The sequence below is a fragment of the Microcaecilia unicolor genome, chromosome 2, assembly GCF_901765095.1.
Source record: "Microcaecilia unicolor chromosome 2, aMicUni1.1, whole genome shotgun sequence".
In the NCBI taxonomy this organism is placed as follows: Eukaryota; Metazoa; Chordata; class Amphibia; order Gymnophiona; family Siphonopidae; genus Microcaecilia; species Microcaecilia unicolor.
This window is the reverse complement of record NC_044032.1, coordinates 629,487,453-629,506,205: the sequence shown is the minus strand read 5'-3', so window position 1 is coordinate 629,506,205 and position 18,753 is coordinate 629,487,453. Positions and strand designations below refer to the sequence as shown.

Genomic DNA, 18,753 nt, shown 5'->3' with positions numbered 1-18,753 from the left:
CCCTTTCTGTTCTTCAGAGTCCGACTGCAGACCCCTTTGGGGGGGTCTGCTGCTGGAGGGGCTCACTGGGTCCCCTAAGTATTTTCCTCTTCATAAGGCTCTTAACTGCTTGATGGCAGTGGGAAAATCCTGATGGTTCCCTTAAGAGGTGCCAGGGCTCTGGATCACCTTTATACCTTTGCTTTGGAGGAGGTTGGAAGGTATTGGTCCTTTCCTAAGGTGGACGCTCTTGTTGTGACGGTCCACAGGGGATTGGCTCTGAAAGAGCTCCATGACAAAAGGATAGTGCAGCAGCTCTGCCTGGCCTCTTTCTGTGGGATATCCAATATTCAGGCTGCCATTTGTAGTGGTTCTGTGGCAAGGGCCATGTTGCAGTGGCTACAGCCGCTCCCGGAGTTCCACGAGTGATTCACCTGGAGTTGGGGACAGCTTTTTTGGCAGACGTTCTGTACGATCTGCTTCGCTTAGCTTCCGGCTCAGTGGCTTCTTTGGTGGTTGGACGCTGGTAATTGTGGCTTCACCACTACGTGGTGGATGCTGCTTCAAAAAAGCTGTTGAAAGTCAGCTACCCTTTAGGGGGTGGTTGCTCTTTAGGGAGGACCTGGAGAACCTGGTTAAGGATATGGGGAGGCATGGCCTCTGAGTCTCTGAGCTGCAGCAGACAGGTTCTCTGCGTACCTCTGCTTGCAAGTGGTGCGCTAGAGGGTCAGGGTGGTTTCGGCCCACCCACCTGCTGCTTTATATCTTAAGGGGGTGACCAGAGCAGGTCCTTCAAGCAGGGTTCCTTTTCAAGGCTAAAAGAGCCAGCCCTGTTCTGCCCAATGAGGGTGCGCTGGGCCGCTTATTGGTGCTGGTGGGAAGCAGGCTGTCTCTCTTCAGAGTGGATCCTGCAGGTGGTTGGTAGGGGGTATTCTCTGGAGTTAGCCCATCTGGTGTCGGATGCCTTCATGGCCGTGCCCTGCGGTTCGGCTCTGAAGCAACAGACTGCTGCTTCCAACCTGCAGCACCTGAGTGGTGGAGCCTGTGCCTCTGGCAGAGCACGACCTATTACAGTACTCTGTGTATTTTGTGGTCCTGAAGGTAGCTCATTCCATCCCAATTTGGACCTCCAAAGGTGTCAATGTTTGTCTCACAGTCCAGCTCTTTTTCTGGATGGAGGTGTTGTGCTCAGTGATAGCCTCAGTGCAGCCGGGGGAGTTCCTGACTTCCCTGGACCTCATGGAGGCTTATCTCCACATCCTTGTTGCAGATTGTCACAGGAGATGATACTTGTCCTTCTGTGTGCTGGGCAAGCATTTTCAGTTTCAGACCTTGCCCTATGGCTTGGCTATGGCACCACACACATTTTCCAGGGTAGTGATGGTAGAGCATCTTTGGCGCCAGGGGATTCTGGTTCACTTGTATCTGGACAACTGGCTGATTCAGGCCGACTTGGCAGCGGAGGCCAGTCAGATAATCTGCACCCACTGGAGTCCCTGGGTTGGGTTGGGTTGGGTCGTAAATTGTTCCAAAAGCTATCTGTTTCCATCTCAGATTCTGGAGTATCTGGGAGTTTGCTTTGACACATGGCGGGGAATGGTGTTCCTCCCAGAGGAGCGAAGAAGCTGTAGGTGCAAACACGTAGGTTGTGCGAGCTTCCACAGCTCATGGCCTGGGCTCAGTGCCAGCATCTTGGCTGAGAGCTGATATTCGCCCTCTGTAACAAGCCTGTATCATGGTGGGCTCTGGCTCTCAGGACTTTAGTCTTCTGCTTCCACTTATGGTCAAGGCTAGGCTCAGTCTGGCCTGGTGGGACAGTCTTGGAGGCATATTTTGAAAGCACTTAGCCTTCCATAGTTCCATAGGTTTCTATGGAACTTTGGAAGGCTAAGTGCTTTCAAAATATGCCTCTTGGCGACCTTTATTGAGAGGGGTCCCTCTGGATCCTCCTCGGTGGGTGCTGGTCACCACTGATGTGGGGAGCGCCTTATCTGGGGCGAGTAGCACAGGGTACCTGGTTCAGCTCCACTCCTTTGCTAAGCACTACTGGTTGGGTGTTCTGACCAGGGTCTGTTTGGGCTTTAGCAGTCATTCAGGGGGCCTTGTCTTCCCCAGCCCATTAGGCCTGCTTCAGTATATCCCACTGGTTCAGAATAGTGTAAGCTGACACTGAGAAGAAATTTATGTCTTACCTGATAACTTTCTTTTCTTTAGTCAGAGTCACACTTAGAAACATAGAAACATGACGGCAGATAAAGGCCATATGACCCATCCAGTCTGCCCATCCTCTATAACCCCTAATTCTTCCTGTTCCTAAGCGATCCCACATGCTTATCTCATGCCTTTTTAAATTCTGGAACAGTCCTCTACTCCACCACCTCCACCGGGAGGCCATTCCATGCCTCCACCACCCTCTCTGTGAAATACTACTTCCTTAGGTTACTCCTAAGCCTATTCCCTCTTAACTTTGTCATATGCCCCCTCATTCCAGAGCTCTCCTTCATTTGGAAAAGGCTCTCTTCCTGTACATAAATGCCCTTAAGATATTTAAATGTTTCTATCATGTCTCCTCTCTCCCTCCCACTTCTGAAATACTGCCCTTGGAAGACCTCGGCCTGGGGTTCTAGGTATTCTTTCTTTCCTATTAGAAGTAATTGAAGAAGAAAAAGATCTGATTTTTCTAAATGACAGCCATATGGGGTTCCCATGACATGGCTATTCCTTAGTATATGTGGGGTAGCAAATGCCACTCCTCCGGTGGTTTTTTGCTTGCATGTGTTTTGCAGCCTTAGTGGTTGATGAGACTGGGTATTTTACAAAAAGGGACCATCTGCTGCTTAGGCAGATGCATACTGGATTGTTCAAGAGAGCACCATAGATTACAAGAGGTAACGTCACTGATGGAATTCAGTTTTCTCTGCCTCCATCTGCTGGTGGGAAAGGATAACACTTGCTGGTTCAGAACAGCAATGCTGATTAAAAAAAAGACATAATTTCTCTATTTGTGCCATCCCTACAAACGGAGCATATTCAGACATTTTGTTGTGTGTTGGTGTCTGTGTAATTTTAATGAAACACGGTATCCATTTGTGCCATCCCTACAAACAGAGCATGTTCAAACATTTTGTTGTGTGATGGTACATAAGTAATGCCACACTGGGAAAAGACCAAGGGTCCATCGAGCCCAGCATCCTGTCCACGACAGCGGCCAATCCAGGCCAAGGGCACCTGGCAAGCTTCCCAAACGTACAGACATTCTGTACGTGTTATTCCTGGAATTGTGGATTTTTCCCAAGTCCATTTAGTAGTGGTTTATGGACTTGTCCTTTAGGAAACCGTCTTCTGCTTCCACTTATGGTCAAGCTAACTGCCTTCACAACGTTCTCCGGCAACGAATTCCAGAGTTTAATTACGCGTTGGATGAAGAAACATTTTCTCCGATTTATTTTAAGTTTACTGCACTGTAGTTTTATCGCATGCCCCCTAGTCCTAGTATTTTTGGAAAGCATGAACAGACGCTTCACATCCACCTGTTCCACTCCACTCATTATTTTATATACCTCTATCATGTCTCCCCTCAGCCGTCTCTTCTCCAAGCTGAAAAGCCCTAGCCTCCTCAGTCTGTTTATTTCTAATGAAACATGGTAGCCATTTAATCATTCATGATTGTCCTGATCAAAGTTTTTACTATGTAAAACAAGTGTATTGACACTGTTAGCATGTGAATAAATGTAACATCAATGGGAAAAGAGGCACAGTGGACTAGAAAAGGAAAGAAACAAGGTAAACAAAAGCTGGGCCTGGACTGGATGGTATTCATCCTAGAGTACTGACAGAATTGAAAAGTGAACTTGCAGAACTATTATCCACTCCTACCCTAGCTGAGATATTTAACCATCTCTCTGACCTCATGTGCAACTTTCTTTAAATTAGACACCTTACTTTCTAACTCTTCTTACTCTCTTACCTATCTATATGTTCCATCTCTGCTTATACCCTTCACTGTCAATTAAAATGTTCTATTACGTATTGTGTTGACTTTGTAAGTAGTGTACTATGCCATATTTTGTATTATTTGAATATTTTTACTGCTGTAATTGCCTATTGCTCATGTTTGATCTATTCTTACTGTACACCACCTTGATTGAATTCCTTCAAAAAGGTGGTAATTAAATTCAAATAAAGAAATATTGTTAGTAATATGTAATTTATCTTTAAAATCAAGCATGGTACTGGAAGATTGGACAGTGTCCATTGTAATGCCGATTTTTATAAAAAAGGTTCCAGAGGTGATCTGGGAAATTATAGACCGGTGAGCCTGAAGCATGTGCTGGGCAAAATGGTAGAGACTATTATAAAGCACAGAATTAGAGCATATTCATAAGCATGGATTAATGATAAAGCCAACATGGATTTAGTGAAGGGAAATCTCGCCTCACCAATCTACATTTCTTTGAAGGGGTGAACAAACGTGGATAAGTGTGAGCCGGTTAATATTGTTTATCTGGATTTTCAAAAGACATTTGACAAAGTACCTCAAGAAAGACTCCAGAGGAAATTGGAGAGTCATGGGATAGGAGGTAGTGTTCTATTGTGGATTAAAAATTGGTTAAAAGAAAACAGAGAGTAGGGTTAAATGGTCAGCATTCTCAACGGAGAAGTGTAGATAGTGGGGTTTCCCCAGGGGTCTGTGCTGGGACCATTGCTTTTTAACATATTTATAAATGATCTAGAGATGGGAGTAACTAGTGAGGTAATTAAATTTGCTGACAGCACAAAGTTATTCAAAGTTGTTAAATCATAAGAGGATTGTGAAAAATTACAAGAGGACCTTACGAGACCGGGAGACTGGGCATCCAAATGGAAGATGATGTTTAGTGTGAACAAGTGCAAAGTGATGACTGGGGGGAAACAGGAACCTGAACTATAGCTGCCTGATGCAAGGTTCCACATTAGGAGTCACCGACCAGGAAAGGGATCTAGGTGTCATCGTGGATCAGTTGAAACCCTCTCCTCAGTGTGCAGCGGCGGCTAACAAAGCAAATAAAATGTTAGGAATTATTAGGAAAGGAATGGAAAACAAAAATGAGTGCTTCTGTATTGCTCCCTGGTATAATCACACATTAAATACTGTGTGCAATTCTGGTTACTGCATCTCAAAAAATATATAGCAGAATTAGAAAACGTACAGAGAAGAGTGACAAATGATAAAGGGGATGGGACGACTTCCCTATGAGGAAAGGCTAAACGGGCTAGGGCTCTTCAGCTTGGAGAAGAGACCGAGGGGAGATATGATAGAGGCCTATAAAATACTGAGTGGATTGGAATGGGTAGATGTGAATTGCTTGTTTACTTCACTTCTTATCACCATGCATATCTCCCTGTCCCTCATCCACTCAGCTCTCCCTGTCTCTCACCTAACCCACTCTACCTTCTTCCTGTGAGACTGTTATTGGAACGTTTTGATGTTTCATTTATATATACTGTTGTTTCTGATAAAGAAGGACTATATTCGAAAGCTAATCAAAAAATGTATTGTTCAATAAAATAAGGTATTGTCTTATTTTCTTTTCTATGTTTTATTTTATTTCTATTATCTTTTTCCCCCAAAAATAGTAGGACAAGGAGCATGCAATGACTCTACTAAGTAGTAAAAGCAAACCAGAGTGTAATTAAACTCTGGAATTTGTTAGAGAATGTGGTAAAAGCAGTTAGCTTAGCAGGGTTTAAAAAAAGGTTTTGATAATTTCCTAAAAGTCCATAAGCTATTATTAAGATGAACTTGGAAAATCCACTGCTTATTTCTAGGATAAGCAGCATAAAATCTGTTTTACTGTTTTGGGATCTTGCCAGGTACTTGTGATCTGAATTGGCCATGTTGGAAACAGAATACTGGGCTTGATAGACCTTCGCTCTGTCCCAGTATGACAACTCTTATGTTCTAAAGTGCGGTAATGTTAAAACCAAGTTATGTTGTGTTTGATTCTAGGAATAAGTTCTAATAGTGTGCTGTCTTTCACAGATTTGTCAGCACGAGTAGATGCAGTAAAGGAAGAAAATCTGAAACTGAAGTCTGAAAATCAAGTTCTTGGACAGTATATTGAAAATCTCATGTCTGCTTCTAGTGTTTTCCAAACAACTGACACTAAAAGCAAGCGGAAGTAATATCTTGTGTCCTTGTTTACCTCAATGTATTGCTTGTCGCACACCTTGTTTGTAAATGCTCTTTGGCTGGTTGGGTTAAAATTCTGTACGAGTCATTTTCATGGATACAGAAATCTCCTGCTTTTTTGGCCTTATTAATTGTGGGGGCTGGATCATAACTGAAAAAGAGGAGAACAGATAGTGTTTTGTCAGACTGTTACCTAGAATGCTGCTACACTCGAGGCTGAGCTGGAAACAAGATGGATGATGCACCTTTTCCTGGAGTATGTATATATATATATAAAATTTGCTGCCAGTTATAATTTGTAGCAAATACGTCTAGCTCTACAGTTTAGTATGTATCACTGGAATCTTAGCACAGAGTTTAAGCAGCACTACATCATATAAACCAGGGGCGTATCTGCGTGGGGCCACAGGGGCCTGGGCCCCCGCAGATTTCGCCCTGGACCCCCCTACTGCCGCCGTGGGTACCTTTGCTGGTGGGGGACCCCAACCCCCACCAGCCGAGGTCCGCTTCCTCCTGCCGCTGCGAGTTTTTTTTAAGTTCTTCATCGGGATTCGTCCTCCGTCACTCTGTGCTGCTGTTCAAAGAAGCTGCTAGCTGAATGCAGTTTCGGACTGAGTCTGACGTCGCTGCTGCACGTTGTACATGAGTCTGACGTCCTGCACGTACAACGTGCAGCAGCGACGTCAGACTCAGTCCGAAACTGCATTCAGCTAGCAGCTTCTTTGAACAGCAGCACAGAGTGATGGAGGACGAATCCCGATTAACTTAAAAAAACTCACAGCGGCAGGAGGAAGCGGACTTCGGCTGGTGGGGGTTGGGGTCCCCCACCAGCAAAGGTACCCATGGCGGCAGGGGGGGGTCGGAAATGGCGGCGGCTGCTGGTGTGGGGGGGCTATAATGTGCCCCCTCACTCTGGCTTCGGCCCCCGCTACCGCCGACTTTCAGATACGCCCCTGATATAAACAGCTAAAGGTCTTTGAAGTCTGTTATCTTGACCTGATAATATGAAAACTAATGTGGACTTTTTGCAGGTAGACTTACGTAACAGTTTGTACTCGGCATTGTGTACCACAGATGTATTCGTATATTTTTAATTGGATTTGGCCAAATCCTGTTTGCATGCTCCAGAATCAAATGAAGCCAGGCTCTTTGACAGAATAGACAAGGAGCAGATTAATTTTCATGCAAGATAGTGATTTACCAGTAAGTAAAATGATTTAGTATGTAGTGATTGAATGTTTTCTGTTTTAAATCTGTATTTTAGCTGTATTTTAGTTCACTGAACCTTTTCCGGGGTTCTCAAACCCAGTTTTTGGGACACATTCACCCATTCAGGTTGTATGCAAATCTCTCTCATGCACGATTATGCATGAGAGAGATTTACATACAAGGAAGGCATCACGTGTGAATGTTGTTTCATGTATATTCAGTCCCGAGGACTGGGTTAAACTCTGCTTTTGCCCCCCTTTCTGTATTGTCGATACGGCTTACAGTATACAGATATTACACATTGTAACCAGTATTTTCCCTGATATCCAATGAAAATGACATTCAGTATGTACCTTGTAAAGCTTTTTCTTTAAAAACAAACAAAAAACCACCACCCAGTGGCAGCACCTTGTTTACTGTGGCCTGCTTCTCACAGGACAATTTCAGTTTTTGAGTTGACATATTTTATGAAATAGATGTATTTAGTATGTGTTTAGTAAAAAGAAAATGGGTGATTCAGGATGCTCATGTTCAGAACAGATCGTGAGATACAGTACTGTACAGTCTGGAACTGCTTTATCAATTACGTTAAATGATCTTTTGTTAATATAGCTAAGAAAATTGGCTTCTTATATAAGTTAGATGTTCTGTTATTCCAGAACAGTGTTAAACTTAGTGTCTTTACACATCAGAACTTGGATTGAATGAATGGTTCATGTGTGTGTCTGTCTCTAATCTTAGCTTATTTTTAGATTGTGTCAGTGGCCCTGAAAATCTTAAGTCAGAGTAATGTGTTGCATGAATTTTGTGTGATATAGAGAGATGTTAACAATATAAGAAAAAAGAGGTACCGAGACAAATTAATTGGTTACATATCTCTTCTGAAGCAGTTAATCATGGGAGTGTGGAAAGAGACCACAATTTATAATGCATTTAAGTTCATGGCTAGTGTGCATATGTGTTTACACTTACAAATGTAGATAGTAAGTTATTAGATAAGATGAAAGACATGTTTGAAGTTTAAGAAAATGTCTTACCATAAGTGAACATGTTTAAGTGCCCTATTACTAAGTCGAGATGATCCAAAACCGTGCCAAGAGGTTTATGTAGCTCCTCTTCTGGACTTAAAAGGAAACACAGTGTATGTATCATATGAAAAAAGATGTGATAAAATAATATTGTAGCTATATTTAGAGTAATAATTCTAACAATGCATTGTATCCAGTTATTCTGTGACTTTTGTGACTGATTTGAATATGTTGTATATTGAGTTGCTTTAGTTTTATTTTTGTTCAATAAAAGCTTATTGACTTTTGTGTGTTGATAAAGGTTTTTTTTTTAAATTAATACAGAAAATTAGAATTCACCGGTTTTGATTTCTAGGTCTGGGGGAACTAAAAACAATAACCAGGCCTCTTGGGCCAGCAGAGAGAGGTATGTACAAATATGAGAAATATTAGTGCACTCTGGGCTTCGATCTGAACTTCCCACTCATGCAGTCCAAATTCAGAACCGACCAAATTAAAAACACTGAGAGGAAAGGACACAAGGCTTAGGTATTAGAAAAATAGGAAAGTTGTTTTATTAAATGATAATGGCAGAGACAATTATGCAGAATCATCCAAAATGATGGTAAAGTACTGAGTTTAAGTACCTATCGAGGCAAAAATAATGCACATTTGGAGCCGTAGCCAGTCAGGCACTGTAGACAGAGGCTGGTAAATGGGTTTCACCTCGCTTTCAGGCAAGGCTGGCAGGAATTCAGTATGGTCAGCAGGTAAGCTTTTCCCAGCTGGGCAAGAGCATGTAGGCAGGTGATGCCACAGATTAACAAGCCTTCATGTGGCTAGCTCGGAGCCAGCTGATGGCAGCTCTCGTGTGAACTGCCCAAGATAACAGCCAGCTGACAACAGCTTCATGGAAAAGGGGTCTTATACCCTTTCCTCTGGATTTGGTGCCAAGCTGGGATAATAAAGTCTGAGGTTTTCTGGTGTGTCTGGGGCCTGAGGACCCAGCTTCTGACACTGTAGATGTTTTCTTCTTGTCCGTGAATAGTTGTTTTGCCTCTGTTAGCTTTGATCTGTCAGCAATGTTACTGAGGCCTACTACAGGAACAAGCCTATACACAGGAACTGAAATGGCTGACGTCTGTAGAAAGTCAGGGTCAGGTTCACATTGTAGTTACAGTACTTTAGTGTGTGTTTTGCTCCAACAGATCTTTGTAGCAAATCTTTTTGTGTGGGTAAGGGTTTTGTTTGTTGTTGTTTTGGGCCCAGGAACCTTTTATGCCTCAAGTGGTTTGGACTTTAATTTATGTTGACCTAGAATTGTGCCAACAGTTCTCCAGGCAAAAAGTGTGAAGCATAGCTCTTTCTTGAATGTGGTGAAAAATGCAACCTTAACCAACGATTATGAGGTCCACTCACACGCTAGTTTTAGTCTGCTGCTTCTTGCATAGCTCATAGAGGTGTACAGATGTTTCAAAAAAAAAAAACCTCACTTTAATTCCATTCAGGCATATAAAAATTCAGAATGTGACCTGTAGATTTAAGTTTCAAGTTTATTATTTGATTTACTGCCCTCTGGGGACCTTTCAGAGTAGGGGGTTGCTCTGCCCCAGGTGGTATTTGAGGTAGGTGTGCCGCTGACTATCTTTGTGTGGATTCAAAAGAACTCTGAGGGATAGCACAACACAGTTCTTGGTATAGGTGGATTGGAGATTGCTGGAGGGTTGATAAGGTATACATAGGTGGGAGAGGTAGGAGAAGGTGCCCGAATAGTTGGGGGGGGGGGGGGGTTGAATGAGAGAGAGAATCTTAAAGGAAACGCTGTGTGTAATCAGTAGCCGAAGTTCTTTCGTATGGGCTGCTTGTACCTAGATTCCTCACTCTGAGTGAACTCCTGGTGGTAATGAGAGGATTTGTAAATTGCAGGGGAAATGGTAAGTACCACTGTCTTCCGTTCCATGACAAGGATGATATGCTAGCATTCTTTTTATGTTAAATCTTTATTAGCAAATTGAATGTTATAAATAGTGGGAGAGAATATTGTCAGCATTCTTTTTGAAGCTTAATCTTTGGTACCTATATTTCATGTTCTAAATCTTCTTGTGTTTTATTTAGTAGGAACTGAAACTTAATTTCTGTAAACCTGGATGATGTAATGGACAATTTGACAAACCAAAGAGTAGCAAATCCAGAGCTCTGATATTATTGATAGCAGCTCTAGAAGTTCATTTATCATTAAAATGCAGTATGGTACCAGAAGATTGGAGGGTGGCTAATGTAAAACCAGTTTTTAAAAAGGAGAGAGGACAAAACCAACATGGATTTAGCCAAGGGCACTCTTGCTTTACCAATCTTTTTTTTTTTTTTTTAATGTGGCTAAGAGTGAGCCGATTGATATTGTATATCTGGATTTTCAAAAGACATTTGACAAACTCCTTAGGAACGACACAAATTAGGAAATTAGAAAGTCATGGGAAGAGAGGGAGTGTCCTGTTGTGGATTAAGAACGGCTTGAAACAAGAGTAGGGTTAAATGGCCCGTATTCTCAATGGAGAAGGGTAAACGGTGGGATCCCCCAGGGTCGGTGCTGTCTGTTTCTTTTCATTACTTATAGATGATCTAGAAATGAGAACAAGTGAGGTGATTAAATTTGCTGATGACACAGTTATTTAAAGTTGTTAAAATCGCAAGAGGATTGTGAAAAATTGCGAAAGGACCTTGGGAGACTGGGCATCCAACTGGCAATGAGTTTGACCAAGTGCAAAATGACACATATAGGGAAGGGAACCTCAATTTATGGCTACATGATACAAGGTTCCCCATTAGGAGTCACTGACTAATAAAAAGATTTAGGTGTCATCATTGATAAAGTGAAATCCTCTGCTCAGTGAGCAGTGGTGGCTAAGAAAGCAAATAGGATGTTAGGAATTATTGGGAAAGAAATGGAGATCAAAACAGATAATATTAGAACGCCTTTGAACATTGTGGGCAATTTAAACAAAATACAGTTGAATTAGAAGATACAATGAAGGGTGACTTGATAAAAGAGATGGGATGACTTTCCTATGAGGAAAGACTAGAGTCTAGAGTTCTTAGCTTGGAGAAAAGGCTGCTGAGGGGAAATATGATAGAGGTCTTTAAACCCCCCCCCCCCCCCCAAAAAAAAAAAAAAAAAAACAAACCCAACCTGAATGGAGTGGAAAGGGTAGATGTGAATCGCATGTTTACTCTTTCCAAAAATACAAGGGTTCAGGGGTAGGCAATGCAGCTACTAAGTAGTAAATTTATACAAATAAAGTACTTCCTCAGTGTGTAATAAAACTCTGGAATTTGTTGCTAAAGCATGTGGTAAAAGCAGTTGGCAGGATTTAAAAAAGGTTTGGACAAGTACCTAAAAGAAGAAGCCATTATCAAGATGGACATGGAAAGATGGACTTGGAAAAATCCACTGCTTATTTCTAGGATAACTCAAGGAATAATTGAGACCGTCACTCTGTCTCATGTGTTGAAATAACAAACAAAATACACAGAGTGTATATATAGCGATGCGATAGTCTTAAATAGTCTTAAATGCTATTTGGACTAAAGTGAAAGGGAGTCTCATACACAATTTATCTGTAAATAGTAATATTGTTTTCACTCAATAGGTGAATATATTACATATATTCATGTCATAATCATTGACTCCACCTCCACCAACCCTATTATAATCACAAAAAGCAACTTGCTCTGTTTTCTTCAGTAAATATGTCTTAATCAAAAAGCAACACACTGCACTTATCTTAGGCGAAAAGGTGCCCTCTTAAATCCCCGACAGGTACCCGTTTCGTACAAACTTTGTCAAGGGGGAGTGGCTATAGTTCTGTCGAAGAAAAAGAGAAAACAGACATCAAGTCTCATATGTTTTTATCTTTATATCTTAACCTACTATTAAACTCAATTATATGATCGCAAGGACTTTCTTAGAAGTGGTTCAAGGCTTACCCGATTCATGCCCCAGGCTTCAGTATGTGCTGATTACAATCCTTTAAAGTGAACAAAATGGCGATGGCGTTTTATCTAATCTCATCTAAACAGCTGATAACGTAACGTAGAACGTGCATACGTAAGAATCGTCAGAAGTTCTCAAAAGGAATAAATTCAGTGTTCGTAACTTATAAAGTACTCAAAAAATGCTCAAAAACAGGACTTTAATAAAACAATAGAACCAATGGGCAGTATCGAGACTAAATCACTGCATAAACTGTCTCGAAAAGACTCTTACTGATTTAGAAAAAACTCCCCCATTGGATATATGTGTTTAATCCTGCTGGTTCTATTGTATCAAGAGTAAAAATCCAGTAGGTCTCCCGCTGAAGAATTCTTCTATTGAGATCACCTCCTCTTCTAGAGGGAAGTACCTGCTCTATTACCATGCATTTTAAGTCTTCTAAAGTGTGTTTGAGAGACACCCAATGCTGAACAAGTGGCGCTCCCAAATTTTGAGCATTGATGCGTGAGCGATGTTCTATCAATCTTTCATGTAAAGATCTGGTTGATTTGCCGATGTAGTATTTGTTACATGGACAAACAATGTAATAAATGATGCCTGTTGAACGGCAAGAAGTGTAACCTTTCAATGTAATTGTCCTGTCTTTAAATGTGAAATAAGGCCCTTCAATAGTAGCTGGACATGTTTTGCAACGTGGTTTCATACATTTATAATGTCCTGTGGATCGCAACTGTTCTTTGTCCTTTGATAAAATCGGCAAAGTAGCTGGACTTAGGATCTCTTTAAGATTTTTAGATCGTGAGAATGCAGTTCTAATGTTATAATCTGCAAATACTGGATGCGATCTAATAATGTCCCAATGTTTCCTAATTATCCCTGCTGTAGATTCCCCACAAGGGGTATATCTGGTAACAAATGTCATGACACGATCGTCTTGCTGGTATCGTTGTGTTCCCCGTAGTAATAGGTCTCGGTTGTTGTATTTTGCTCTGGTATATGCATGTTTGATGACTTTGCGTGGATAATTTCTTTGTAACAAATTGGTGCCAAATACCTCAGAGTGTGCCTTATAATCGTCCTCCTTAGTGCAGATACGCTTAAATCTCAGAAACTGAGAGAAGGGGAGACTTTGCCTCAATGCTCTAGGATGACAACTGCCAAAATCCAAAAATGTATTACGATCAGTACTCTTAGTAAAAACTTTGGTAATGAATTGTTTATTGGAAAAAGGAATTTCTACATCTAAAAAATGAATACTGTCGTGGGACCATGTCACGGTGAATTGAATCCTAGTGTGGCGTTGGTTGAGCCACTGATGGAATTCTAATAGTTCTTCTACGCTGCCATACCAAATTATAAAGATGTCATCTATATATCGCCTCCAGGTGCCGATCATTTTTTTGTAAGGTGAAATGTGTAACCATTTGTTTTCAAATGCTGCCATATATAAATTTGCCAAGGTGGGCGCAAACGTGGCTCCCATCGCCACTCCCGATTTTTGCATAAATAACTCATCCTGGAAGCTGAATTCCTGTAAAATGTTAAGAAAATGTGTTGTGTCTTTAATGTATGCTGGCGTGGTCTTAACATACTCTTGTAGAAACGAATCAACATATGTGGATAAGGGTTCAAGAAGTGATCCACGTGAGGATATAATCGGTCTGCCCGGAGGATTCGAAAGATCTTTGTGAACTTTAGGCCGGGTGTATAGAACAGGAATAATAGGAAATTGGTTGTTCAAATATCTGAATTCTTTCTTCGTCAGAACTCCCGCTTCCTCTGCCGTTTGTGTTGTAAGAAGGATTTTCTCTTGTAACTCTTTCGTAGGGTCATGATGTAACTTCACATAAGAAGTTGTATCTGTCAATTGCTGATAAATTTCGGTCTCATATTTAGATCTATCTAGGATCACAGTAGCGCCCCCCTTATCTGCACGCTTTACTACCACTTCGGTGTTGGTTCTCAAAGATTGTAAAGCTTTACGTTCTTCAAAGGATAAATTGTCTTTGAATCTGTGTGTGTCCTTACTGTGAAATTGATATACATCTTTCAGGACAAGTTGTTTAAAGGCTGCTACTACTGGATCTATAGGGATCGGTGGTATCAGCAGGGATAATTAGGAAACATTGGGACATTATTAGATCGCATCCAGTATTTGCAGATTATAACATTAGAACTGCATTCTCACGATCTAAAAATCTTAAAGAGATCCTAAGTCCAGCTACTTTGCCGATTTTATCAAAGGACAAAGAACAGTTGCGATCCACAGGACATTATAAATGTATGAAACCACGTTGCAAAACATGTCCAGCTACTATTGAAGGGACTTATTTCACATTTAAAGACAGGACAATTACATTGAAAGGTTACACTTCTTGCCGTTCAACAGGCATCATTTATTACATTGTTTGTCCATGTAACAAATACTACATCGGCAAATCAACCAGATCTTTACATGAAAGATTGATAGAACATCGCTCACGCATCAATGCTCAAAATTTGGGAGGGCCACTTGTTCAGCATTGGGTGTCTCTCAAACACACTTTAGAAGACTTAAAATGCATGGTAATAGAGCAGGTACTTCCCTCTAGAAGAGGAGGTGATCTCAATAGAAGAATTCTTCAGCGGGAGACCTACTGGATTTTTACTCTTGATACAATAGAACCAGCAGGATTAAACACATATATCCAATGGGGGAGTTTTTTCTAAATCAGTAAGAGTCTTTTCGAGACAGTTTATGCAGTGATTTAGTCTCGATACTGCCCATTGGTTCTATTGTTTTATTAAAGTCCTGTTTTTGAGCATTTTTTGAGTACTTTATAAGTTACGAACACTGAATTTATTCCTTTTGAGAACTTCTGACGATTCTTACGTATGCACGTTCTACGTTACGTTATCAGCTGTTTAGATGAGATTAGATAAAACGCCATCGCCATTTTGTTCACTTTAAAGGATTGTAATCAGCACATACTGAAGCCTGGGGCATGAATCGGGTAAGCCTTGAACCACTTCTAAGAAAGTCCTTGCGATCATATAATTGAGTTTAATAGTAGGTTAAGATATAAAGATAAAAACATATGAGACTTGATGTCTGTTTTCTCTTTTTCTTCGACAGAACTATAGCCACTCCCCCTTGACAAAGTTTGTACGAAACGGGTACCTGTCGGGGATTTAAGAGGGCACCTTTTCGCCTAAGATAAGTGCAGTGTGTTGCTTTTTGATTAAGACATATTTACTGAAGAAAACAGAGCAAGTTGCTTTTTGTGATTATAATAGGGTTGGTGGAGGTGGAGTCAATGATTATGACATGAATATATGTAATATATTCACCTATTGAGTGAAAACAATATTACTATTTACAGATAAATTGTGTATGAGACTCCCTTTCACTTTAGTCCAAATAGCATTTAAGACTATTTAAGACTATCGCATCGCTATATATACACTCTGTGTATTTTGTTTGTTATTTCTAGGATAAGCAGCATAAAATCTGCTTTACTCTCTTGGAATCTTGCCAGGTTCTTGGGACCTGGATTGGCCTCTGTTGGAAACAGGATACTGGGCTTGATGGACCTTAGGTCTGTCCCACTGTGTTGATGCTGATGTACTTACGATTTATTTACTGCCTTTTTGAAGAAATTCACCCAAGGGGGTTTACAGCAAGAACAATCTGGACATAGGCAATAAACAAATTCAGGAGAAAAAAAATATTCAAACATTACACACATGGCATAATATGTTACTTACAATATTGACATACAGTATGATAAAAAAAAACATTTTAATAGCTTAGGGTATACCAATAGGTAAGAGTCACAGGAGTGTTAAATAAAGTAAAGGAACAATCTTCATTCAGATACAGTGCTAGGCTTCTGGCAGAAACATTGGCTGCTGTCAAGACACATTTGAAATCTCAGAATTATTCTTTGTTTGAATTTCAAATTTGAACGTTTGTCAAGTATAATGTAGTGTAAGGACTTTCTCAAATAGCATTCACTGAGATTTGACTGGATTTTATGAGGAATGGTGTCATAGATTGATTTCTTTGTTAAATGAAAATTCTGGGAGAGGGTCGCCTCCAAAAGTAAGAGAGTAGGTAAGGGAACTAAGATCCACATGACTTCTCAGCCCCATATCCTCATGTGACCCCCCTCCCCCACGCACACATGCATGCACATATACACTGTTTGCTAAAACAAAAGTGGTTTCCATATTGTAGGCAGGTACTTCCTCTGTCGGCTCACAAATTTTTTTTGTGTTCTGATTAGAAGGTAAGGTTTTGGTTCATAGGAGGCAAGGAAGAGAAGATGCGACATGTAAATGGAGCCTCAGTCTTAAAAACAGCAGCAGGAGCAGTGTGAATTCAGGTCAGTGTTTGTCTCCTCTTTTGAGGAACTTCAATTCAATATGATATCAAATAAGACAAATTTCTATAATATGTTCCTTGAAGAAAAGTTATGCAAAAAGATATATGGACAGCTTTAATATAATATATATATATATATATATATATATATATATATATATATATTTAAAAAAAAAAGAAGGGAGATTCACGATGCTGATTGCCCATAGAGCACTGGTTGGGCTAACACCTCTGATGATCTGATATTAACCTAAGGTTATTAGTCATTGTGGTGTGGATTACTGGAGGCATTATACAGCTTATTCAGCTCTAGTATAATTGTTGCAAATTGGAAGGAAGCTTTGTAGTGTGAAAGTGATGGCTTTAAGGAGCTGAAACAGGATTAAAGCTCAAGAAAATCACTTGTTTATCATTATTAGTACATCTGTAATGAGAGAGTACTAGGTCCCCTGCCCTCTTTCTATGTCCTTGTGAAAACAGAAGAAGTAATTTTTTGTCTTAAGAATATACCTCCTGATTCTACATATGGTGCCCAATTTTGGGTGGTGAAATTTGCTCACAGATTATAAGAGCATAACATAAGAATAGCCATATTGGGTCAGACCAATGGTCAATCTAGCCCAGTATCCTGTTTCCAGCAGTGGCCAATCCAGGTCAGAAGTACCTGCCAGAAACACAGTTACTAGCAACATTCCGTGCTACCACTCCTGGGGCAAGCAGTGGCTTCCCCTATGTCCAGCTCAATAACAGACTATGGACTTTTCCTCCAGGAACTTGTCCTAACTTTTTAAAAACCCAGATATGTTAACTGCCGTTACCACATCCTCCAGAAATGAGTTCCAGAGCTTAACTATTGAGTGAAACAATATTTCCTCCTGTTTGTTTTTAAAATATTTTCATGCAATTTAAGTGTATCCCCCGGTCTTTGTACTTTTTTTAGTAAGTGAAAAATCGATTCATGTAAAAATCTATTTCTTCTTACACTGATGCAAATATCTTCCAAATTTACCATTACCCTTGCACAATGAATGCTGCAACTGCTCTATTACAGTGCATCTTAATGAATCAATCTCATGTGCTTGCTGTTTACAATGTTTTACAAGAGGTGCTTCTATTTTGCCCAGTTGTAGACAAAAGCAGTGTTTAATTAATCTCACTTTTAGGTTTCTTGAGGTCTGTCCTAAATAAATCAACCTACTAGGGCACGTAATCAAATAGATGACTCCAGTGGACTCTGACGTAGTGGCACTTCTCAACTCTTCCCAGAACTTCTTATGTGTAAATGCAGAACCTTCCAACATTACCATAAAAATTTTCTTCAGGTATATTAGTGAAAGAAGAATAACTAAAAAGGGAATTGTGAGACTAAAAGATACAGCGAACCGCTATGTAGATAATGATGAAGAAAAAGCCAATTTGCTAAATAGATACTTTTGTTCTGTTTTCACTGAAGAAAATCCTGGAGATGGACCGCGAGGGACTGGCAAAAGTACACCTGAGAATGGAATGGATATAGCACCGTTCACGGAAGAGAGTGTGTATCAACAACTGGGAAAGCTAAAGGTGGACAAAGCCGTGGGACCGGATGGGATCCACCCTAGGATATTGAGGGAGCTCAGAGAGGTTGACGGGTCCTCTTAAAGATTTGTTTAATAAATCCTTGGAGACGGGAGAGGTTCCGAGGGACTGGAGAACAGCGGAGGTGGTACCTCTTCACAAAAGTGGTGATAGGGAAGAAGCTGGAAACTACAGGCCGGTAAGCCTCACTTCGGTTATTGGAAAAGTAATGGAAGCCATGCTGAAGGAAAGGATAGTAAATTTCCTAGAAGCCAACAAGTTGCAAGATCCGAGACAACATGGTTTTACCAGAGGGAAATCGTGCCAAACGAATCTCATTGAATTCTTTGATTGGGTAACCGGAGAATTGAATCATCTACTTAGATTTTAGCAAAGCTTTTGACACAGTTCCCCACAGGAGGCTCTTAAATAAACTAGATGGGCTAAAGATCGGTCCCGAAGTGGTGAACTG

At 40.7% G+C, this 18,753-nt stretch overlaps 1 protein-coding gene and 1 long non-coding RNA gene across 2 annotated transcripts in view; both read left to right on the top strand.

The window, feature by feature from the left end:
* Nucleotides 1-6,604, top strand: part of SCOC (short coiled-coil protein) — a 28,870-nt gene extending 22,266 nt beyond the window's left edge. Inside the window, exon 4 of the mRNA XM_030191708.1 lies at nt 6,002-6,604. Coding sequence (XP_030047568.1) covers nt 6,002-6,144 — 143 coding nt within the window. The 3' untranslated portion in view covers nt 6,145-6,604. The remainder of the gene's footprint in view (nt 1-6,001) is intronic.
* A 439-nt stretch (nt 6,605-7,043) lies between these two features.
* On the top strand, nt 7,044-18,429 carry LOC115461690. Its single transcript, XR_003940739.1, has 4 exons — nt 7,044-8,087; nt 10,998-11,002; nt 12,254-12,260; nt 18,417-18,429. It is a non-coding gene; the product is annotated as an uncharacterized LOC115461690 (long non-coding RNA).
* Nucleotides 18,430-18,753: the final 324 nt, after the last annotated feature.